At 41.4% G+C, this 25967-nt stretch overlaps 1 protein-coding gene across 1 annotated transcript in view; it reads right to left on the bottom strand.

Annotated features, from left to right (window-relative positions):
- Positions 1-25967, bottom strand: part of RSPO3 (R-spondin 3) — a 58447-nt gene that overhangs the window by 9091 nt on the left and 23389 nt on the right. Inside the window, exons 2-4 of the mRNA XM_041469958.1 lie at positions 17803-17994; positions 16135-16281; positions 13618-13815 (exon numbers count right to left, since the gene is read on the bottom strand). Of these exons, the coding sequence (XP_041325892.1) occupies positions 13618-13815; positions 16135-16281; positions 17803-17994 (537 nt within the window). The remainder of the gene's footprint in view (positions 1-13617; positions 13816-16134; positions 16282-17802; positions 17995-25967) is intronic.

Below are 25967 nucleotides of genomic sequence, written 5' to 3'. Positions count from 1 at the left end.
AATCAAGAAAAGTTATACATGATAAGAGACAGATGCTGGTACCTCAGCAGACATTTAAACTCTTTCTAGTACAAGAGTAAAATGGAGAAAACCCCCTAAGAAACTTGTTTTCAAGTTTCTCAAACTTGTGCTCAGTGTGCTCTGAAGAGAGGGATGAGTGAGAAAAGATGTTTTCCTTGGCTTTACTTGAACTGATTGCCTCAATGGAACCTGGTAATTCAGATGATACTTATATGACCCCAATATCTGGGTGCATCCCAAGGAATGCCTTTTTTCATTATCGACCATGGCTCAGAGCTGGGCTATACTGGTGATTGGGTACAGATCCTGGAGGCATTTTGCAAGTGCTGACTCCAACACTTGAATCAGGCCAGCAGTTCCTGCCCTGGTACTATACACCAGGACCAGCTGCCTGGGCATCTTCCACCATTTCATTTGCTGGTATAGGTGCACCTATACCCTCCCCCTGGAATCCCCTCCTTACATTTTCTTAAGTTTTCTGATATGCCAGGAAGGTAAAGGAAGATGAGGAGTCAACAGGATGCCTCTCTGGCCCCTCTCGGCATGGTTCACTTGTCCCTTGCACTCTGAGCATCGTTTGTTTGCATTTCTGCCTGGGGTGACACCTGTGCTGACAGGTAGACAGGAGCCCCTGTGCACCCCAGGCCAGCTGAACAACTGGATCAGCCTGTCAGCAGCAGGTAACATACAGGGAGACAGCAGCTCCTGATGGATCCTCTCAGCAAAACCATCAGCACAGAAGCAGGCTGTTTTTACCAAAATTCACCGGGGGCCCAATTCTGACCTCTGTGTTGTACTTGCTCACACACACAGAGGTCACCAATGTTGGTGTTTGGTGTAATTGAAGGGAGAATTTGCTTTCAAGGATACTTTTCAAGTCAAGGTGTTGAAAATTGACTGTCTCTTTCTGTTTTGTGCTCCAGTGTGTGTGTACTATTTCAGCTGGCCAAAGCATTGATCCTCCCCTCTCTAAGTAATGCCAGTATTTCCAAATACATTTTCACATTGATTAAAGTGACAGGTCAGGCTTCTAAATTTCATATGGATCAGAGACTCCAAAAGTTCCCTCTCTAAAAGAGTGACATGAGATTTAACTTTGGCCATCTCCATGTGTTTCTGAAGGATTTTTCTTACCTATTGAGAGCATACCTGGCAGTTTATTGGGTGGAGAGAAGCTTAAGGAAAAGGACATTGGGATCACCAAGACTCATGGGCTGCCTCTGAAAAAGGCTCAGGGAATTTATATGCCAGAAGGGTTCAGAATTTAGCCCAATGAAGCCTAGGAATCTTGGACCAAGTTGCCAAAGGGATCTCAGGTTTTCAGGCTGCTGAATCTTTGTCAGTCTGCCAGATGGGCTGCCAGAAGCCAACGCAATGGACAAGCTGGAAGGATACTAGGCAGAAACCTCACACAAATGCAAGGTTCTTTCAAAAACCTGCCTACTTTCAACTGGGAGTTCATTGAAATCAGCAAGTTTCTGGGAAATGTGATGACTGTAATCTGGTATTTTCACTTTCTTTGGAAAATCAATGCCTATAAAATATTTTTTAAAAGTGTTTCTGAGTGGGGTTTATGGTGGATGTGCACAAAAGGAACTTGAATGCAAATATTTTAGCATTGCTCATAACTCTTCAATTTAACATGAATCACAGATAGGAGTTGTCCATGTGAATTTTATCCAGGCTGTCTTTCCTTCTTTTATTTTTCTTTTCTTCCCCAAGAATGTAATAAGTTTATTCTTTTCAAATTCCTCTGAGGATGAACTTTGCATTTAGAGCTTTTTGTAGTAACACAGCTTTGCACACTGAAGTGAGCAGCCAGCTTTATGAGTAGCTGGAAGTGGAATGTGAAGAATGATTTTGCCATGTGACAGTGCATCACTGGAGCCCACTTCACTTAGGATACTTCACAAATTGACTGCCATGGTTTTGAGATGGATGCAGGCAAGCTTGTGTGGCCCAAAGGCTGGAGGAGATACAGCCCCCACTGAGATGAGAATGCAGCCTCTCATGAGAGAGCACCCCTAAGTGCTAAGAAAGGTCTGGAATCCCTGATCCACCTCCACCAGGAGATCTGCTCCATGTCCTGTCTCACACAGATCCTGCCAGCAGTGCACAATGGCCATTCTGCACAACTTGCATGTTTTATGTTTTGGCTTGGCGGGTGCCTTAAGAGTGTTACAGCAGCGCTGGTAAAGTGGTAACGCCCCTAGGTGTTCCTGTGGTGTGTGTGCAGCCTGTACAGCAGGGCTGGTTACGGGAGCTGAGCTGCTGGAATGCAAGAAAGATCCTAAGGAACCTGACGCAAAAGTTCGGCAAGTGATATTTTCAGTACAATGATGTATTGCACAAAGTCAGGATCCTCTCTAGCCTCTCTGGGAAAAATTGGGACTGTGGGGATCAGCAGCCTCTCTCTCCAGCTGCCTCCTGCCTCCAGGTGAACAAGCCCACTGTACAGTAGTCACCAAATATGTTCATGCTTCTCTTTCAAACTGAGTAACTAATCACTTTCTTGCCTGCTCCAAGCACTTCTGCTTCAGCCAAAAAAATCAGCAATTTCTGCTTCAGAAATTGCTCACTATTTCTACAGATTTAAGCACCACCTGCTTTTGCAACTACTTTGGCACTCTTTCATAAGACCTGAGATCAACCCTGTAGCCACTAAAGGCTAGGGTCTGGAATGGCATGCTCAGAAACAGTTTACAGACAGTGTAAAAACCTCAGGAGCAAGAAACCACCAAATAATTGGTGCACACATACTGTAGCAAGATACTATAAGGAGGAGAATGTTTTGTCCAAGGGATTCAGAACAAATAGACTCTTACTCCAACCTCAACCAGAGACTCTAAGAAGTTACTTGAAATTGTTGTTGTACTTTTGAAAATGTTACCCAAGATGTCTCTATGTCCAGGAAAATAATTTATGTGCAGTAAAAGAGTTTATTTCAGATCAAAACCAGAGATTCCATCAGCCTTAATTAGTCACAAGAGACAAGACTCTTCCATCTCCATGTTATATCTTCCACTGTGTCACATTTAAACTTGAAAGATTTATGCATCATAGTTTAGTTTAATTTAAGTTCACTATGGAAAAAAATCCAGTAACAAAAAAACATACTGTGTCTGGGCCTGCAGTCTTTTTTCTCAGTGACAGAGACTTTTTTCTTTATAATACTGTATTTAAATTACTTTCTCGGGTTCCACAAGTATAAAACAGAGGTCAGAGTTCCTTAATTTTGGTGCTTTAGACTCTATGGATAAAAACCACTACTGCTGCAAATCAGAGCTACCAAAGTGTGCAGAGAGTTCCCCTTACTTCAGTTAATGTTTTGAAGGACCAAATGTCATCCTTCAAATAGAGGGCTCAGGATTCTTCTTTCAAGAATTATTGTTTCCATGCTCCTGCTTAAAGGTAGCAAGGGCTGGATCACCCACTGGAATTCCCCACCACCACCCCACATCCATACAAGAAATAAAGTCAGTTCCTCTGGATTTAAACTAAATACTTCTAGTTTAGCAATGCACGTTTCTGCTTAGGCAATAAACATCTGTCATCTGCCATTCATTAATATTAATTATAAATGGTCACTAGCTCATGGGATCCAAGTCCACCAGCTGAGATTTTTCCAACTCTGACCTTGTGAGGGTTTGTATAAAAAGTGCTCAGAAGGGCTCTTCGATGCTCGAAGCCAGCAATAAGTGCAATTTGCAGAGTGTAGCATTTAGATTGTGCACTTAGAAAAAGGGCAGTCACAAGGGGTGATGGGGAGTGGGGGAGGGAGGGGAGGAGGGAATACAGAGACTGAAATGGAGCTCCTTTAAATGCTTAAAGAGTTTTAGCCCTTTCTGCGGGCTAATGACAGGGAGAGGCATTGTCCATAATGAAACCAGCCCATCCATTAAACATTACTGTAAATGAAAGGTTGCATGAATTAAAGGTTGTTCATCTCATGTTTCAGGAATGTAGCTGTGTTTCATGTCTGAAGCCTGTTTTCCTTTTAAATGGAGTTCTTCAGATGACAAATGAGAGAGAATTTCAGAAAGCAAATGGGCAGAAGTAAATACATGCTCAAGAACAAAGCAGAGACATAACTGTAGCTGTAAATCTTTACACTGAGGCTACTGTTTGCTGTAGATATTGGGGAGGATTAGATTAGAATTGAGAAATTTCTCAATTACTGGGTCATTTTGTTAGTAAAACAAAACAACAATAGAAAATCCCCACAGTTAATTGTCAAATTCTGACCTTAATGTTAGCTGTATACATTTCTCTCATGCAACACCAGTTATTTTTTTTGCTACCATTTTGAATTTCAAGGAACTAAAAATAGAACATTTAGAAAATGCCTTTTCAGAATCTTGAATGGCCACCACATTTTTAAATGAAGAATGTTGGGTTTTTTCTTCCAATAATTTTTTGTCACTGCAAAATTGCTTCAACAAAAATTACTGAAAAATACTATTTGTTGGCATCTGTCCTTATTTCTTTTTCAGGCCTAAACATGCAGCAATATGCCCCTCATGGACCGTATCTGCATCTGCTCTTAAAATAGACACATTTTCTGTGGCAGAGAGTTGCTACCTTGTATCTCTCATAAATTAGCAAGAAAATCCAGCCCTCCACTCTTCCTGTAACAATTGTTCAAATCTGGTGAATGCAAAGAGAAACATGAACAGATATCTCTGCAATGCAAATGACTAAACTAGACAAAAATAATGAAAAGTTGATTTCAGTTCTTTGACCCAGGCCCAAATAAAAGTCTGAGCTTGGTAAATGACAGCAGGAGGCCTTATACTGATGTCAGTGGACAGAGATACTTGGATTTGTGCTCTGTAAATAGGCAGTACACTGTCTTTTTGTGGGAGTTTTCCACAAAGCAACAGGCAAGAAAAAATTTTGTGGAAATTTTGTTGCCATTTTATAAATGCTTCTCAAAGAATTACCTAGTCCCTTACTAGTCTATGAATCTGAGCTACTATACTTAGGCTGGCTCTGATAATTGTTTGTCTAACCTCCCTAAAAATCTTCCATAGAGATTCCCACAACCTCTCCCTCGATCTTTAGGATCTCTGAGAATAACACTGGATGTTGTCATCTCATTGAGAATGTTTTGAAGCTTCCGTGGTCCTTTATAACAGAAGGTTATGGCAGCAAGTGCTTTACTTCATAACTTAACTCCATACCCTTTTCAAAACTTAACTTCATACCCTTTCCAAAGTCATGAAGGTGAAAGGGAGGTGGCAGCCGAAGCAGAGCAAAGGCTGCATGGAGATGCAGAGATCTGGGTGGGGAAAAACAAACAGAGCTGCCTGGGTGGGGAAGAAAAGGCAAATATCCAGAGAGATGAGGAGAAGCAGCAGCCAAAAAAGTCCTCCTTTGTTTTCACTTTGTTACAAAGGAATGCTGAAAATCCCTGCTTTATGGTTAGATCCACAATACTCTGAAGTCAATGGGATTTCAGTGGGTCTTGGATCAGGCCCTTTAAAATGAGGGCAGCTGTAACACAGTAATGAATGAGTGCCATGCTGCCCATGACTGCAGTGTTGTAACAGCATTGCTATACATGGAAGTGTTCCATAGCCCAGGATTTAGCTGATTAAACAGTGCTGGATGTGTCGCCATTAGGCTTGAAACATCCACAGCCTGATTTACTCTGTAGCTCACATACCCCAAATGTTTTGCATTCTTGGACTAAATTTGATAGATGCCCTATCAAACTTCTCTCTTGCATTTGTTCCTCTTTCCAGGACACTCAGGTCAAAATAGTGAAGGGTTTAGTTCTCCAGGTGGTGAGAGCCAGGCGGGCCCTGCTCCCAGCAGCGAGTCCCTTCACGTTTACATTGTAGCAATATTGTCCAAAAGTGAGAAAACAGCTTGATGTGGGGTCTGCTGGAGCGTCAACAGAAAGAAGTTGGTATCCCGCTGAGGCACACATCCTGGAAGAGCCTCATTTCCTCTTCCAGCAGTGACAAACGTGTCCCTTCCTCAGAAAGAGCTCCTTAGATCACTAGGAGTTAGGGGAAGGGCTTTGGAAGCATTAACTGTGAGCTGTGATAGAAGGCCAGCATGGGTATGCGAGGATGTTCTGGCAGAGGAAGGAAGGGATGAGGCATAGGAGAGAATGGCACGCTGCTCTTCTGCACATTGTCTCTGCCCTGCAGCACTGAGAGGGGAGAGTGGTCGAAATTTCCTGTGTGCCCCTCCCTGAAATGATGGAAAGTCGCTGAAGGTGAAGGTGCCATGAATAAGTTGTGCCACAGTTGTTCCCAGCTGTGCCGGGGAGTAAGATCAGAGACTAGGCAGACTCCTGCATGACTGCATAACATAACTGGGAGTTTGTTTAAGGTCTCTGTTCAACCTGCCCTTCCCCAGTCATATCTGCTATGGAGGGAATAGCCCCAGCTGGTTTGGTGGCAAGCCAGAAGGTGGATCTGGACTTTGTGGGCAAGGAGCAGACCTCTGCTTTCTTTTCTTTCGTGGAATACACACAGATGTGGGTTTCACTTTCTGAAGCTGGAGCTTTCAATACCAAACATTTTTATTCAAGAGGGAAGAGTTTAGGCAGGTGCTAGAAATTTAGTGCTGAATGAATACCTGATGGATACTTTGCAAGGGGGAGGAGGGAGGGTTCTTGAGGGGCTTGTATTCCCTTCAGATTTTCCTACAAAGCTCAGGCGTCTAAAATATAGTCCGCTAGCCAATTCTGGAGCACAAGGAGGCACCAAAAGGGAAGATCAGAAGGGAAAAAGAGCTGATTTCTATCCCTTATTTGGTTTAGTGATCTGAAGACAGCTCTCACATTGTTCACATTTTAATAAAAGAATGCAATCAGCTTTTTTCTGATTCACTTCCCTTACAAGAACAATTGACCACATACTTCTGTCTCAGCTTTGACACTATTCCTATTAATGTGGGCTTGATGCTTTTTATCAACAGCATGCCCAGCACATTTTTTGTAGCATGCTCCAGAGGAGCTCAGGGCATCGGAGTCACCTCCTCACTGCTCCCAGGCTTCCAGGAAAGGGAGGAGACAAAGGTGGCAAGAGACGAGCTAGTAGCAGGAAAGGAGAGCATCTTCCAAGGAGCACAGAGACAGTGTCAGGCCAGCACCCTGTGGGGCTTAACCTAATTTTGATATCTGAGGGCACAACCATTTTCACCTGACTGTTCATCAAGATGCATATTATTCTGTACACGTGCACCTTGGCATGGTGCACATGTACAGAAGGTGTGCATTCACGTGCAGTACCATATATACAGAGGCACACAGCATGGATGTACTACCTGCTTGTGTAGTTCATGTGGGTCTGTCAGAACTGAGGTTTGATGAGAAGTTAATGTTCACAGTAGCACAAACAAAATAGCTTGTCGTGAAATTGAACATTACTAGTAATTAGTTCAGTTTTGATGTCTCTGTTTGCAGGTAGTAACTTAGTAAACTTAGTAAAACTTTCAAAACTGCCTATGATCAAGTCTTGAAAATGCTACAAGGTTAAAAATAGTTTTTTTTTCCAACATTTTTAGCCCTTGATTTCTAGTCAGTATATCCTCTACTATTAGCTATTTTGGATTCACAAATCATTTTGACTCATTTTGGCCTTATTTTTCCCTCTGAAGCCTGTTCACCCAGATCTCTTCTCTAGGCTGTGCCCATGTTTGCTGGCCAGAGGCAGTGGCAGCTGGGTGCTGGCCGTGCTCTGCCTGGTTTGGGGTATCCCCAGGATGCCATTTCCCTTCGTGTTGCAGCTAGTGGATTCCCAGTCTCAGCAGCCCTACTATTGGAAGCTGGAAATGTGTTAAAGTTAAAGAGTCAAAACCCTTGCAAGGAAAGGAAATGAGAAGCCCTCTTGGCAGCAACAAATGGAAAATAAACAACCAAACTCTTCACAAGACAGATTCCTCAATTATAGTAACTCAGGCTCGCAAAGGCCAGAGTTAGGGCCCATTGGCATATGCAATATGTAAACACAGGGATGCAGTAATTAGCTTCGTGTTCATTTTGAGGTTTCAGAAGTCCTGTGACCTGCCATGGAGTAAGGTCATTAACCATAACCACACTAGTGACCTTCACACAGGACACCCCGTCTCTCACAGTTACACGAGTGAACTGTGTGCTGGGACGTCTCCCTGGCTCACATGCTCCAGCCCTCTCGTTTTAAATGCCACTGAGCTATATATGAGTGAGAGGATGTGACTTGTGGACTGTGATAGGAATATCTTGCTTTCCCACATAGCCATGCTTAGGACTTAAATGTGATTAAGTAAAAGTAGTCAATACCAGAAATATCTAGAATTGTAGCCAATTTTTTTTTTCTTTTAATCAGAAAAATATTTGCTTAAAAATAGTATTCTGAGGAATTACTGAAGCAGTATGGGCCTCCATTGCCTTGGGAAGAGACTTTTATCTTTGGAGTATGGAGTGTATAGGGATAGACTATTCATTTGAAAAAAGTAGATGTACAGCCATTACTACACGTTTATCAACACAACAAAATGTTGCTCTGACCTGATTTTGCCAAGACTAGGTAAAATTAGTACTGAACATGAATATTTTTCACATCCAATTTTTGTTTTACTGTGGTTCCCCTGAAATGCAGTCATCACACCACAGCCAATTGAAGACTTCTTCAGACATTATCTGATTAATATGTTTGGAAGCATTATGTGGACATATAAGAGGTGGAAGAACTAGCACAAAGAAACAACAGAAATGAGCTGAGTCTCAGTTCTCTAGGCTATTTTATGGAACCTGCAGTTTTATATTCACATGTATGTCATACAGCATAGAAGTTATTATTTTAATTTATTTACCAAAAATTTATGCACTTCCTCCTTAAAATTCCTTAGCAACAAATCTTGTTCCCTTAGTTCCCTTCTGTTCACCAGCCTGCATCTAGAATTCAGCTCCTCACTTCAAAGGCATTTCTCTCTCTCTTATTCCTGCTGCAAACTTAAAAATAATCACAGCATAGTGTCTCTATTCTGTAGAGCTTAAACAATTAGCTGACAAGATACCTCACCTCCAGGGGATTGTAGTCTTTTGAATTTTAACTAAAATTATCCCTCTTCCTCTCATAACAGTATCTTGCTTTCAGACTGTACAAGGTAACAGCTGCTACATTCCACAGTGAAAAGGAAGCATGTTATTCTGCATTCACCCACCCATGTCTTCATGTCCAATGCTTGAAATTTTGCCTGTCAGGAATGGGAACTTTCTTTGGTTTGTATTGGCACAGAATGGGACACAGTTAATATTGCTTCTGTCCTCTAAACATCGAAACACCACCAGTGTGCAAAAATTCAATATAAGAATGAGAAACAATTGAAATGTATTTATTTGCTTACAATAATGCAGCTGTGTAACCAATGTCATCTATCTATTGGCTTGCATAATACCCAGATTTCTAAGGTGTCTTCCTTGTTCATAACGAATACTAGTTTTGGTGAGTTCTTTTATTATCTTCAAACTGATTAAAATATATTCTCTGAAAGTATGTGAAATTGTCTGATCGATGGGGGGTTTAGTTGGGACTCAACAGAAAGTCATATGGTGAATATTCTCTTCTTGGCAGAATTAGTCATGAAAACATGCAATTCTTTCCCCACAAATACTTTTGTATGCAGAATATCGGAATTTCAGAATATTTGTCTTTCGTCCAATAAAGTCAATCTCATACATTTGCAAACAGTAGTCCAAAGGGACTTGTGTTAGGCCAGAGCACATTTATTAAGACAAAGAAATAATATTGATGGATGATTTGCAGTGGTTGAGGAGCTCTGGAAGTTTTACTTTTCCAGGACATCTCTTTGCCATTAACAGACATGCCTACAGGAAACACGTGTCTTAATTTTTATCTGTCAATGAAGGGTAGAAGCCAAGAACGTGTTATGTGTGGGAAGGTAAAAGTTACAGTACACTGCACTGAGTGAACAAAACAAAAAGTGTGAAAAAATAAAGAAAAAAAGAAAGAACTGGAAGAAATAACTGGAAAGAAAAAACTGTAACTTAATATCATATAGTAATGCAGACTAAAAAGAACACAGCATCATGGGATCAAAAGAGGAGAATGATGAAATAAATTACAGTGAGGTTTGGATGGGACTGAACTACAAAAGGAGCCTGTATGTGAAATACATGGGAATTACCATGTCAGATCACACTGGGATCAACTAATTTAGTGCTAAAATAAGTAAAAAGAACGTTTTAGGCTAATTGAGCTATTTGAGTCCTCATTATTCCCATTTGTTTGCATCCATTCTGAAAATATTATCATCTTCTCACAGTAAAACATCATTGCATAGCCATTGAAGGAGAAATAAAGGGTTGCAAGACATCTCATCATCACCATCAGCTTCAATGACACAGCAGCAGATGGAAACAAAGAAAAAAAGCCCCCTTCATCTGCTTTATCTCGTTCTGCGTAGCTGTTCCAGAGACATGTCCTTGCTGCTGTGCGATAGCAGCGCCTCCACTGAGCAACATCCTGTCGCTGACCTCAACGTCTCGAGCAAAGTCATTGAGGCATCTGTGACGAGCACACCCCGTCATCATGTGGTCTTTGACCTAAATCCCTCAGCCACAGACATCTATCCAACATGGAAACGGCCAAGAGTGACCGAGCTGACCCTCTCTTCATGGTCATGGAGAAAAGATTAGCAGCACTGCTGGTCACTGCCGGCTCTGCTGCAACACTTCAAAAGCCAATGCCATGGAAGTTCAACTCTAAAGCAATGCCTGAGTGGCCACAGGGAGTTGTACAATACAAAAGAGCCTTTTCAATATTTCTCAATAGTAAATACAAACTTATCAACTTTCCCTTTCCTTTCAAGTGTTTCTGTTGTCACCTCCTTCTGCACTCACTGACAGGCCACAGCTACCCTTAAGAACACAGCCTGGCTTGCTTTCTTGGGCAATTATTCTATTGTTCAAAGGGAATAGAAATTTATTTTTGTGTAATAAGGGACAGTAGCAGTAGGGAAGATATGTTGCCTGGAGATTAAGTTGGAAAGCTTTTTTTCCCCATTTCAGTAGGAATAGAAGGACAACTTATAGCTTAATTCTTACCTTCCTAGCCTGTCACCATAATTCAACCCTCGAAGCTCTTTTATCCTGATGTTTCATATGTGATATTCCTCAGTTTTATTACAAATTATCTTTCTTTAAAAAATAAAAAAAAATCATCTCCCTGAAGTGATGAATGTGAATGGAAAAGACTTCTGTGAATACTGAGAACGCAAATGTCAGAAAAAAAGAAAAAAAAAAGGGGGCGTCTCAGACATAGGCATACAAATCCCAAGGACACAGACAGAGTGGGAACACAGGTTCCTCATTTGAAGGAATAATCTACTGAGTACAAAACAGGCTAGAATATAGACTGTGATTTGCACGAAAGATGGAAAAAAGCCCACATTTATGCATATTGCAGAAAAGAAGGAAAGAAAAAGATTCATGATTGTGAACAAATTCTTGTGGTGCACAGTATTTTTCAAGTATGGTTTGGCTCAAATCCCATAAAATAAGAATGGATAGCAAAATACGTGAGTAGTTTCTTCTAAAGTTCTTATTACACAGGAACAGCAGGCATTTCTCAAACAGAAATGTCTTGTCCAATCTGAAGTGTTTGCCAAATTGCTATAAGCAAACACATAATATCATCACCTCAAAAAAAAAAAAAAAACAAACCAAAAAACAGTTTCATAGTCCAAAATTACAGTTCAGTTCTATATTTTCATCTCTGTCAAGATTAGGCTTTGGTAGGGAAAAAAATGGACTCTTTCCCCCGTTACAGTGGGCTAATGAGAGGCTGTTTCATCTTGTGCCACTGTGTAGAAACAGAAGCAAGCATGGACATTTTGAAAGTAGAAATCTGTAGGATTTCTAAAGGGAATCAGTAAATGGGTTTTCTTGACTGTGACCTTGACACAGGTACAGCTCTCTACCTCTTCGGGACACTGCCTGACACAAGGAGAAGGTGACATCTATGCCCTATAGATCAGTAAATCTACCCAGTTCTTGGGTGAGGAGGAATCACCTCCTGGTGAGGAGGACCTGTAGCCATCTGGTCCATAAGATCCTCCTTCCAACTACAGAATCACAGAATCTATATTGGAAGGGACTCTCAAGGATCAAGTCCAACACCTGGCCTTGAGCAGGACACCCCAACAGTCACACCATGTGCTTGAGAACATTGTCCAAATGCTTCTTGAGCTCTGTCCGGCTTGGTGATGTGACCACTTCTCTGGGGAGCCTGTTCCAGTGCCCAGTCACCCTCTGGGTGAAGAACTTTTTCCTGATATCCAATCTAAACCTCCCCTGATATAACTTCAGGCCATTCCCTTTGGTTCTGTCACTGGTCAGCACAGAGAAGAGATCAGTGTCTGCCCCTTCTCTTCCCTTCATGAGGAAGTTGTAGACAGCAAGGGGATCTCCCCTCAATCTCCTCCTCTCCAGGCTGAAGATCAAGTGACCTCAGCTGCTCCCCATATGGCTTCCCCTCAAGGCCCTTCAACATCTTTGTGGCCCTCATTTGGACTCTCTCTAATAGCATTATTGCCCTTCTCATGAGGTACATCCCCAGGGAATGAGCTAACCTTCAAAAGGGTTACAAGATCCAAGCTCCTTGAGTGTTTCCCTAAGTCAACTGCAGCAACCCTGGCCATCATTTTACAGTGGAACAGGGGGTTGTTGCTTGGTGCCAGCAGCAACTGCTACCTTACAGATGTTCACATGGAGGGGCAGCTGCTCCACCTCTTCCACTCACCCTCCAAAGGGGTGGGAGGAAAGAGAGAAATAAATGAGATGTGGAAATTGGAGGGACAGAGAAAATGGGAGGAATGGAGAAAAGGAAATAGTCCATAGTTCCTCCTCTGTCAACCAAAGTAACTTCACTGAGGACAGATCAAGTAACTTCCCCTCTTCAAGAAGGGGAGAATAATCAAACAGTATCTACTGAGTGGAATTTGTGTAAATTGTTATTTCATAGACTTTTTAAGCATCTCCCAGTCTTAATTGATGTGATGCCACTCCCTCACTGCCATGCTGGGGAGTAAGTCCCACAAGCTGCCTTTCATGACCCAGATGCAGATGGCAGGATCAGGTTGTGTTGTTCAGCCAGAGCCAGTAAAAATAGTTCAGGCTGGGAGAGAGGCCACAGCACTGCATCTACAAGAGTTAAAATCTTGTAGGGAAGCATGAAATAAGAATTGGTTTGGAGGAATCCCTCTGTTGAAGCACAAAACTTGGCTGCCTGATATCCAACAGACAACACCCACCATGATGTTTTATGATGGATCTGTTTGTTCTGAGCACTACAGTGCAACTTTTCATCTTGGCAACTCTTTCAGCAGACAGAATTGGGAGACAAAATGCCTTCCCTTCCAGCCCACCCTGTCCTCTCTGGATCATACAAAGCACATTTTTTGAGCAGTGTTAGGATTTTATTTTCTGCAGGCAACGGCACAATTCTCTCCAGCCCAAAAACCACCACATCAACGGCAGCTTTGGTGAAGCCTGAAATTGAGCCCTAAGAATTCAGGTGTGAATTATTAAAAAAACCACAGTATCAATCTCATATTATGATGATGATAACTTGGTACCTTTTCCTTCCTTCTGACATCTCTTTCTTTGTACAATACATTTTCTGCTCTCGGTTGTAGCTGGGCAAGGATTTCCCCTTGCTGACGGATGCTGTATGATCTCTTTGACTCTTACTTCATTTCCTCTTTTGAAACCACAAGTTTTTCCTTTCTTCATGCAAGGGCTCCATGGACTCCACTCACTGGTTTCACAGTGCACTGCAATAAACATAGAACAAATTTAGCCTGACCAATATATTTTTGTATACAGAATACATATGGTACATTATTTTCATTCTGCATCAGCCAAAGGGAGGCAAAAACTAATGGAATTAATCAGTAGTGAGTTGCAGCAATAAATTGACAGAAATTGGACTGTTAAGGATATGCAGCAGAAAATACTGTCAAATAATTATGACAGTCACTATTTTCTACTCGCTGTTTTGTACATTCCTGAAACAAGGCAGTAACAGCACAATTGGTCTTAATGGAATCAGTTACTGGGGTTTGTTCTGACTTTGGTTTGATGGAGGTGTAAATCCTTTCAGCTTCAGTGGAATAAACTTTGGTCATGCCTGTGTGAAAGGTGAGTGAAGCCTATGGGTCAAGATGCTGCAGCTTGTCTCAAAGGTGGAAATTTAGAAATTGGTAGTTATAAAGGACCAACTGATATCAAAAAATGTTACATTGGAAGTTAAGTGTCTTTGGCCATCTAAAGACCCATCATCTGTAGCATACACAAGCTGGAAACAGGCAAAGCAGAGGAGAATTTGGGTCATTGTGAGGCTTCAAGCTTTTCAGAATGGTGCAGGTTATCCATTCTAAACCAGAGTGATGTGACTGTGCATCCTGTACTGTTTGGAAGTCAGAAGGTGTGTCATTTCATGCTTATCCAAAGAGTGTGAACAAAAAATGGGAGTAAACTTGGAAGGCTAACAATATGCTTTTAATAGCTGTCCTTCTCTTATGCCATTTCACTATCTTTCTCTTGAAAAAAGATAGTAAATGTATATATTTGCTTTAAGTCCAACTGCATGCTTAAGGTTATAAGTCACCACTGAAGAAGGAAAGACTTCCTGCTCCTCTATAAGGAGGCATTAGCAAGTCAACATTTTTCCAGATCCAGAATTTACTTCTAAATTTTCTGAAACTAGAAATATAACAGACTTTAGGCAATCTCTGAACCTTCCTCCACTGGATTGTCATATGGGTCACTTTTTTCATGTTACACTGAAGCTCTTCTGCTAAAATAATTGGCTTTCACATGCACAAAAATGTTCTGTTTTTACTCCATAGCTTTAAATGGCTTTTCCTCTCTGATACTGACTCATTGTTAAAGCAGCTGAGTCTACAGCAGTTCAAAACAGCCCTCAAGAAACAAAAATGATCCCTTAAATTTCTTTCAAAGATGAAAGTCTTTGCTTGAAAATAAAACCATAAAAGCCTACACTACCACCTGAACTAATATATATTTGAGAAGGAAAATGCCAAACTACTGCACATTATTTTTATTCCTGCATTACTTCCCCTCCAAAACACTTGATGCCAGAGAGAGCTATGTGCATGATACTGTGGAGAAGATCTCCATCACTTGGGCCAGACTGTGCCTGAGTACTCCCTGGTTGCTGGTGGCTGAAGAGGTTACAGCTTGCAGTGCAGCTCGCAGCCCGCAGCCACCACAATTCACAGCCAACATACTGAAATAAGCTGAACCCTGCCACAGCTTCAGTGTGCCCGTGGTGGGGGATGCTAACTGCAGCTGTTCACAGGCAAACATATCACTTGTTCTTCTTTCATTTGGAGGGATGGCCAAGGGATGGAGCAGACAGTTAGGTGTGGTGATGTCCACAAAATTGCCCTTGTGTGAATAATTGGAGCTTTTGAGTCAGAGACTCAAGATACAAAAGCAAGTCTCTTCTCCACAGCCAGTGAGTCACAATGACATCAATCTCACTCCTTCAGTGTCAGTGACACCCTATTTGTAATCCTCATTTTCTGAAGTCAGGTGATTATTGCACCATTTTGGAGATTGGAGGTTTTCTGGGGGGATGTTTCCTTAATACATTAGTTTTTAGCCTTAACCTTTGAAAAGGTTAGCTTCAAAATGTTGTTGCATACATGCTTTGAAGGCTCAGGTGGTACAAGAGAGCTAAAGTAAAGCCGTTAGTATTTTAATCTTTTTTAAACTACATATGGGATCTGACTCAGGGTTTTTTAAACTTTGATGTTAGTGGTGCTGCATAACACAGTAACCAAGCAAGAGATGTGTGTCTTGCTACCTCAGGGCAGACCAAACAGGCTGTCCTTCCTCTGGCAGAATTGCTCTTAGCATCAAGGCTCTTTTTGTGGGACACAACCAGGTTTTGTGCCTCTTGTGAAGTGGCAGACTTGGGAAATACCTTGAGTGTTTTGTGCTGGGGAATACATCTTGTTATGAAGAACATTTAATTTCCCTGGTGTTGTAACTGATCATGCCTTCCTTAGATCCTACACTCCCTCTGAGAAAACAAGGTAGGACATGGGGAGCAGCAGACTCACCGATGCTGGTGCACTCCATCGTGTGGTTGTTGGCTTCCAGCCCATCAGGGCACTTTTCAAGGCACTTTCCACTGTATAAGTAAAACCCACTTTTACACTTTGTGCAGAAGTTTCTGGTGAAGCAGGTATCACAGTCAGCTTTGCATTCTGAAACGCAAACAGTAAACAACAGTGTTGTTGCCCTTTGCCATGATCTGCCATGGGCTCTCTCACATATACCAGAGTCACACAATTCTAGCAAAGTCAGACAATCCTCAAAGGAAGCAAATTATGTTAGGTCTTCTTCCTGGCCAGTACACATGGTGAGGCCAGCCACAAGTGACCCTAGCATGGGTGAGAATTGAGATAGGGTGGCCTGATGCTGAACAGCCTCACACTGCTAATCTCCTTGGAGACCTGTGCAAATGGCATGCAGAGCAGAGCACAAGAGAATAACACTGTGCTGCCTCTGCCCTACTCTGGCACCACATAGGTACTAATTAACCCCATGGGACACAAGTGCTGGGTCAGCTTTACCCTCCTATCTCCTGTCTCCAGGAGATGAAAACTAGTCATCCAGGAGAAAAAGAAAAAAAAAGCCAGAATTTAGAATCTACTTAGGAGTGGTTTTGATCAACATATCTTTCTTTTTCTTTAAATGGTTCCCTGATGTTCAAGCAGATGTTCTGTAGTATTTAATGTATTCTCTATATGACTACCCAAATTGGCATTGCTGCTACATTTCCCAGTTCTCAGAAATTTTTAAGAGAAATGCATAAAACTTTATGTATGGCACAGCTCATGTTTGATATGCAAGGCCACACACTGCTAAAAAGTGAGCAAATACTTTGCAGTGTCAAATTACTCTGTAAGACTTTACTCTGGGGTCCATTCATTAAATAACTTTTATTACCAGGTAAAAACTGGGAAAGTTTCTTGGCCATCACTCTTATGTTTTTATATCACCTGTGGGATTAAAAACAGTGAATTCAACAACAAAAAGAGGAGTGGGGAGGACATAGTGATCTTTTCCAGTTCATTTATGGTTCAAAAATCCATAGTGGGGTCATAATGTTGCCTGAGCAGTAAAGAATACAGTTGGCTTCTCTGTCCCCCAGCCCGGAGACAACACAAACCAGTAAATTTCCCCAAATCAGGCTGAAACCTGGTTAGCTTCCACGGGCATTCAGAGGACTACAGTGAGCATGAGAACAAGCTATAAAGAGACCAGGGCCAACCACATCTCCAAAGCATGCCACCTGCCACCTTATTTCCTTGTCACAGGGGTCAGGCAAGCAAAGGCAGTGGGTTAAACAGCTCCAGCCACCAAGATTCAGCATTCCTCAGTCCCCTCTCTCTCTTCAGAGCTGCCGGCGTTCTCTTGCTTCTGGAGGGCAGTGCCTGGTGCCCACCAGTGCTTCCCCTTCACATGGGGATGTAGAGGAGGAGGAGGCCATCACCTGGGTTCTAGGCAGGTCATTCATGCAGAACCAGGATCCCTGAGCTTTAGGCCATTTTGTGGTCTTTAACTTCTTGCTTGGGTTAATATTTACTGCACTACTACAAGGAACTGAGCAAATAAGGACAGAGCCTGTCAGTCTCCTTCTCTGTTGACTTGACTCCTAAGGAGACACAGCATTCAAGAGAGAACAAACAAATCCACGTGCTTCCCCTTTCCCCAGCACTTACTTGCACACTTATTAATGTCGGGATACCGTGTCCCATAGTATCCGCTTGGACACGAGGAAAGACATACTCCAATCTGTTTCATGCCAATCCTCTCCAGAACAAAAAAGAGCCTGGGCTTACATGACAGGCATCCGTTGTAGTCAGAGCATGTAGCACACCCTCCTTGGCAACCCTGGCTCACGTTAGGATGCACTGAGAAGAAAAGAATTTAAAAAAAAAATCAAACTGTGAGAAAAAAAATACATTAAACAACACCATGAAATAATGGTTCCTCTGCACTTGGAATGGTGGACCATCCATCTCTCTGACAGCTCTTAAAGATTGCTTCATTTTTTCTTGTGCCTCTTATGACCTGACTTGTCATTCAGAAATTATTTCATCTGCATAAAAATGAGAAACTCAGCTGACATCTCTGCATCTTGCAGAAATAGTTGCAGAAATAGCCAACACTAAATAACCTTTGAAATAGATGGTATGGAACAGCAGCATTCTAGAGAATATTCGTTTTTGTTTTCCTTATTTTCAGGGGCTTTTCTATCTTGTGTGCACTTGCTTTGGCAGATAAATTCATGTTCGCTTATTTTTCCTTTTCCTAGTTGGATGATTAAAAATCGATCTAGTGTATATTTTCCTTTGTTGACTAAATGCCATTTTACTTGAGTTCTGCTGTGCAGGAATATGCCCTTGTAAGATCTGATGATACTTTGCCTTAAAAAAAAAGGTGCAGGAGAGCCATCCTTCTCACCCTCCTTCTTTCCCTGGAATGTTCTCTCTGGCATGTTTTTAATCTCTAACAATTACAACCTGATGTTTAGACTTAACTGTGGCATTTACCCTGCTCCAGTCTCAGCATGTAGGATAGGTAGGATTATATTTGCCTTTCAATTGAATTGTTCTAATTCTTCAGACAAGGAAAGTGAAATTTATTACACACACTGCCTAACTTCTTTAGGGGCTTGGGGATAGCAGGAAAGAGGATGCTGTTGCAGACTATCTTTTCAGTAGCAGACATTAATCTGCTGTGTGATATAGTGAAGTGTATTACTTCTCAGTGATAAAGAATAAAGTTTTGCATTCTCCTGTACTTTAGAAGTTGTTACTTACTTTTAATTCTTTCTTGCTTGCTTTCTTAATTAAATTGAAACTAAAAAATAATGGAGCATCAAGTAACTCCAGATCCTGTGTCCACTCTTTTTTTGGCCCTGTCTTGCATGAAAAATGGTCTTTTTTTTAAGTGCAAGTTTTAATGTCTCAGCCTAACACATCTGGTTATATTTCATATATAGAAGAAATACAGTCCTCATTTGTAACTTGTATTTCTAAATGCTATTGGCTTCCTGTTCTGCCTTCTCCTCAGGCCAGTGATAATTTTATAGATATGAACATGCATGGTGTGATTGCCTATTTTAGTGCTTTGATTTTATTTTGATCTGCAGACACTGCTAAATAGCTTGCACACACGATTAACTTGTCTTTTTCAACTCCTTTCTGTGGAGCCCTTGGAGTCAGACCAGGAGTCCATAAGAATCCATGGCTTACATGTTGAGAGGCACCACTGCCCGCTGCTCAGGGCAGGGTTGCCTGGCAGGGAAGTTCAGGAACACCTCTGTACTTTGTTCACTTACACTTTCAGCAGAAAAGACATGTCCCATGAATGGGAAAAGCACTTGGTTGGGCTCTGAGGTTTCAATGACAAGTCCTGCGATCTGAAGAACCTCAAAGGGAATTCAAGTTCACTCTTCCTCTTTCATTAATGAAATGAGGAATGAGAGTTATTACTCTCAGTAGGGCTGCACATACATGAGATGTACACACTTTGGCCTTGCCGTGCACAAGCAATTTCAGTAAGAATACAAGAACTCAATTCTCTGTGTGTACCGAGACAAGCATTTTGTAGCATAACTTAAAGGAAATGTGTTGACAATGAGGACATGACACCACTATGAGAATAAATGACATTCAGCAGTGAGAAGTTGCAACCTAAATTCAATTATCATACTTGCTTTCACTAGACTCTCAAAATACTGAGTACTTAATAAATATAACACTTCTTTTTTCCCCTGAAAATATTCCAGAGGCACAGAGCTTATTGATTTTGAAATTAAGAGCCTGGAAATTTCTTTCTTTCTAAAGTTAAGTAAATGAAAACATCCTTATCTCTCTCTCCTGTGTCTTGTGGTCCTTGTATGAAACAGCTTTAAAAGGCAGACACAGTAATCTGATCTAAGAAGCTGACATTATTTAAAAACTATCTGTGACTTTCCTTCACTAGGTCTGACAGTTGGATGAAAAAGCAGCTGAAGTACAAAATATTTGTCATCAAAGCTGCTGTATAAAATATGGATGATCACTTTTGACGGGAAACATATTATGTGTGAGCACCTGTGACACATCATTATGAATAGATTCTCTTGACAGAGAAAACATTATGTGCAACTGCTCTGAGGTCAAGATGTGTGTGTGAGCTGAGACAGGCAATACTTTACTATTGAAATATGATAATTCTTTATAGCTAAGATCCATTACATGGCCAATTTCTGTTCCCCCTTTAAATCCAGAAGTACTAAGTATAAAATAAAATGTGCTCCTTGCCATTTTCATAATTTCTGCCTCTTTTCATGCATTCCGGATACATTTTGTACAAATAACACAGCAAAAAAGGAAAGCATAGCTCCAAATGGAGAATGTTATTGTTAGTGTTATGGAGCAAGGAATAGGATAAAATATGCAAGTCAAGCTCCACTGATTTCATGTCATCTTATAACTAAATGTGTGAAGCAAAATAAGCTCCAGTTCTTGGAAATTCTTAAAGAAAAATATCACTGAAAAGTCAGAATTAACATTTTACATGAAGCACAGGTTTTTTTCTCTTAAAATATATTAAAGAGATGCACTTTTTTGATTCTCTTACTGCATTTGGCATTTCTTTGAGTCTTGTATCTGTGTAATAAAATTGTTTCTCATTTGTCTTGCAGTAAGGGCAGAACCTTATTCTGGCCTAGGCAAGAATCAAAGCAGGGAGGGACAAGCTGGATGCTCCAGAAACTGGCATTATTTGAAAGCACTGGGCTTTGTCATTGAACCTGGAAGAAAAAAATGTGGAGCAAAAATATTTGTGCCTAGAGAATGCAATAACGTGTTTGAAATTAAGCATCTCCAAGCTCCAGCTGAAGATCTCACTCTTGTTACCTCTCAGCCTCCACCCTCCCTGGTTCAGATCCAGATGCTTGCCATATCCTTGCAATGTATGGGCCAGCCCTTCCCCTGCTGCAAAGGCTGGGTGGGATTGAAGGGATTCCAGAATCCATTCAATCTTCTGGGTACAGAACTGGCCCTTACCCTTCCTCTCTCATTGAATCAAATTGTTAGTACCTGCAGATCTCAAGTGCTTCAGCAACTGCAACCATAAACCCAAGGAAGCAACCAGAAGTTTTACCTCTTTTTTAACCTGTATCAGACACAGAGCTCAGAGTTTAAGTGGTGTGCCACAGGAAGCTGGAAACCTAAACCCACCTAGTGAAATCCAGTCATGGTACACCAGGTATAAGCATTGCTCCAAATTTCTATACTAAGGTAAACAATAGTAGAAATGGGTAAGTAATGTATATCCACGTTAAGAAACACTTTGAAGTGAAAAAGCAGGTGATAAAGCACTAGGAGAGCACAGACCACTCCTGTTAGCCACAAATTAGAGATGTGGTATAAGGGATGAAGAGAGATTCAGTGCCTTGGCAGAGGGTTGGGCACTGTGGCCTTGCAGGTTAGACAGTGGCTGCAGAACCAGGAGGTATGGAGTGTAGCATAGCAAATATGTCCAAGACATGCACTTGCTAAATACACTTGCTTGAAACCACTTGGTCTTTGAGGCAGCCTGCTCCGTTACAAAGACAAAAAAAAAAAAGAGAAACATAAAAAATTCTCAACAACTTTCAGAACTGAATCAATAGGGATGAAATATTCTGTGCATGACCCTACTAACCATTGAGTGCTCCACCCTCTTGTATCCAAACACTTTTTAAGCACAGTGAAATCGTAGACTCTCAGGGATGGAAAATGCAGCGTAGCAGTGGGCAAAGCAAATGGTGGGAGCACAGAGACCCACAGACAAGTTCTTTCTCAGCTCTTAGGCAAATTAGCCAGAAGTGATACCAACTACTCATTTGCAGACTCATGGCTGGCTGTAGGTCCAAAATCTATACTTTCTTTTTTCTTTTTGTAAAACCTAAATAGTGGAGATTAGAGAAGACCCTAAATGGATGTTGAACTATCTCCTGTCTCCTTCTCCTGTCTGACTTTAAACTCTTTTTTTTTTCCCAAAGGCCTCTTTTTGTGCAAGCCATTTGTCCAGATATTAGTTTTAATTCTCATTAGCAAATGAAATATCAGAATATTTTCCAAAGCCCTACTCTGGAAACAATGAGTTATAGTCTCTGTTAAAAATAGAAAGTTAAGGATAAGGAGCTGAGTTTGAATCTGAACTGTCACGGACAATAAGCTAGATTTTCACTGTGTATAGCAAATAAATTCTAAACCTTTGCGATTATATTTTTCAATCAATTTTACTCCATGATTAGATTAAAACTTAGGGGATCAAAAAACCATGGAAATAAGAAAATGCAGGAGAAATCCAGCTGGGCATATGTTCTGACACCCGGGGGAAAGCATGGAGTAGAAGAATATTCTTTGCCCATTTGCTGCAGATGAGGTGCCCTGTCTCATCACCACTCCAACAACAAGACATCCCTTTAGAGGTTTGCTCTTGAAATGGATGTGCTAGCAAATGGAATCCATCCCTGCTGCTCCTGGTTTCTCAGGCTTGCGTGTTCTCACAGGAAATATTTTCACAGCAGAGCTGCTCTGGAATTTGGCCTTCCCAGCTGGGCTGCTCCTTGCCGGGAGAGCCAGACCCCACCTCAGCTTTTTCCACCACGCAGCACCCAAATGGACATTAGCCCTTGTGGTGGTGGGGATTTGGGGTGGGAAATCCCATGGGTTCTCGTGTCATTCAATTGCTCTGTTGGCTCACTCGCGTTCCTTTCTCTTTCCCTTGCCCAGTGAGGAGCAGCTGCCTGTGGTGGTGGCCTGAAAACAATACTTCATGTAAAGCAGAGCCACTCTCAATCATGCAGACCGTCCTTTAGGCAAGCGCAAACAGCATTTGGCAGTCAGCTCTTCTAATGAGAAAGTCATTAAGGAATTCAGTTTGCAAACCACAGCGTATTTCCTCAGACTCTTTCTTGGACAGTGTTTCTTTGTGTGGAAAAGCACTAGAGGTGGGATGCACAATGGTGGGGAAAAAAGCTGAACTGTCATGCAGGCGACAGGCAGTGGAGAGCAAAGACAAAGCCCAGGAGCATAGGACATCCCTGGGAGAGCCACTATGCATGGGCTTGATAAATTTGTATTATCAGCACTAAATAGATTGCCAGCCTGGGCCAAGGCGAAACCTCAGCTCAGTCTTGCAGGCTAAGCTCTGCTTGATCACTAGGCCTGAAATCACCTGCAAGGAGGCAAGGGACTGGATGTGCTGTGATGGGGGAGCAGCTGGGGAAGATAAACCTGTGCATGGCAATTCCTACGCTGGATTGGCAATAAGTTTTCTGGGATGAAGCTGAACCAGTGGTGATAGCTGAGGAATGTGGAATCTCTGTTCTGCCTCCTCTGGATCTACAGGAATCTGAGGCACCCGCAAAAGAGGCAAAAGGGAAAAATCAGTCTAAAAGTCAACTGTTAAAGGCTTAATGTCTTCTGCTTCTCTTTGTGATTTGATCTTCACAAATATTTTAGGACTTCTCTCTGAGAGGGTGGTAATTCCTCCAGAGATTGTCTGACTTCTATTTTACTTCAGAGTATTGCTGCATTCTGATACAAAACATGTAGCAAAGAGGATTACCAAGTGTCTTTCTATATTTTGAAGGGAAAAGATCTTATACAAAACAAAAAAAATTTCCCCAAACATCTGCCTGGCTCGACAATATTTTTCTCTTCAAGAGGCACTTCGCATCTGAGGGAAAAGAAACCAACCTATTTTACTCACCAAATGTCAAGAGTTCTAAAGAGCAACAGAAATGTGAGTGTGGGACCGTTCCACAGTCTCAGGGAGTATCCATAACTGTTTTGTAGTGGTGTCTATGAGCAAGGAGGCCCTTGGCCCAAATGGCTAAGACCTCACTGGGGATTGCCTCATCATTATTAAACACATGTCTGGCAGAGTGATCCTGAAAATTAAGTATACTGGCAGCCAGAACGCATTTCCCCTGAATTCGGTTAGAAAGAGCATCAACAGGCTGAAAAATCTCACCAGGGGTGCAGAGTTTTATGCAGTCTCCTAGCATCTTTAGCACAACAGAAATCAGCCACAACAACCACAAATGGCTCCTTGTCATTCCAGAGAGTTTTGTAAATAAACTGAAAAATTCCTTTCATGGAGAGAGAAGGGAAATTGACTTTTTTTTATCACATACTATGGAGCACCACCAACATTCAAAGAGCCAGGAAGTTTAACCAGTATAGGAACTAAAGAGGATCCCTGAGAAAATTGCCTTAAACAACCCGATAGTGATGATGATGGTGAAGGCAATACTTTCTCACATCAGGTTCTAAATCCTCTAAACAACTACAGATATTCCTTTTAGAGTCAGCTGTAGTTGTTTCCAAATAACCAGCCTTCAAGACTATACATTATAAATTTTTTCTAAAATGTAAACTCAATTACATCATCTCTATCTTATTGCCTAGATAAAAAAAAAAAAGCTGTTATAGAAAGGTAAATATGTGATCTATTAAAAGTAGTAACCCAGTAATTGTAGTAACCTAATAATTCCATAACCAGCTGTGTTATGACAGTTGTCAGATTCACCTACTTGCAAATAAAGCATCTGTGCTCAGATCAAAAAAAGGAGGTGTGACTTTTGGAAAGAGATTATATTTGATGCACATATAGACAGTATTTTAAAAATCTAGTCCTGCAAGTTGCTGTCATGAAGATCCCCAGCTGATTTTATACTGTTCATATGGACACAGAGCTCTAAAAACAAATTTGCCACCACCACTGTGACTCCCTTGACTCTTCAATCTCTCCCCTACAAGAGATGCATGCTTCTACTGAGTGAAGAAGCAAAAATGTATAGTGTACAGGCTCATTCTTTGAAATGTGCAGTCTTTCTGCTTGATGGTAACTTTCCATCTCTCATTTTTGTGTTTCTAACAAAGGTTGTGAATGCTTAGGCTATCCTGGTGGCAGCAGAGCCTGTACCCCCACACCCCATTTGCTTCTCCTGTTTTGTTCTCTTAACATACTGGAGACTTTGATTGTTGCATATTATGCAGATGCTCGTGTATTTCCAATCTGTATAAGGATCACTCAGCTCATACTGTCAACATTACACAACTACAGTAGCATTTGAAAGTTTCTCATTTCCCACAGGGTCTTTTGAGACCAGAGTTTTTCTCTCAAAGTTTTGTTTCAGAAACCACAGAAAGAACAGCAGGATGTAACAGATTTTACTTTCCATGCCGGGGACTAGGGAGAAGGGTTTAGACAGCAAAAGCCTGTAATCCCATGTCGAAACTATGATCTTCTACTACCATGTTTACAGCATTAAAAAATTAATAAGCCAGACAGCAGGCCAGCCCGCTGCCTTGGCGGTGCTCAGATGTGCCTTTGGTCAATTACTTAATATCCTCTCGATTTAATGTATTTTCCTAAGTGGAACTGATCAAAAGTTTGTACTGAATGAAATTATTTCTTTCTGTGTAATGATTAAATTCATACCATACTGAAGCTAACTGGAAGCCCCAAATATGTTGCTTGCAGTGGAACTGTTCTGGACTGACGCCTGCAAACATTGAAATGGAACATGCTTCTTTAAATTCAAGACTCACATCAAGATTTTAAGTCATAGTATAGGTATTAAGGAGTATCACAATGCAAGAAAATCTCTAAAAATTATGTTCTACAACGTGTAACCAGGAAAAACTCTGATCTCACATTTTCTTGAAGGAAAAAGGCTAACTTCTCCAGGCTGACTGGACCATCCACCTGCCAGTGACACAAAATACTGTCCAGAATTCCAAGTTGAAATCAATGATTAAAATAGTGCTGTGTAGTGACACTCAGAAAATGATGATCCAACTGTTTTCACCTTTCACTCATGTCACTGGGA

This window comes from Pyrgilauda ruficollis, unplaced genomic scaffold (genome assembly GCF_017590135.1).
Source record: "Pyrgilauda ruficollis isolate IOZ18807 unplaced genomic scaffold, ASM1759013v1 scaffold24, whole genome shotgun sequence".
NCBI lineage: Eukaryota > Metazoa > Chordata > Aves > Passeriformes > Passeridae > Pyrgilauda > Pyrgilauda ruficollis.
This window is presented reverse-complemented; position numbering and strand designations above follow the sequence as displayed.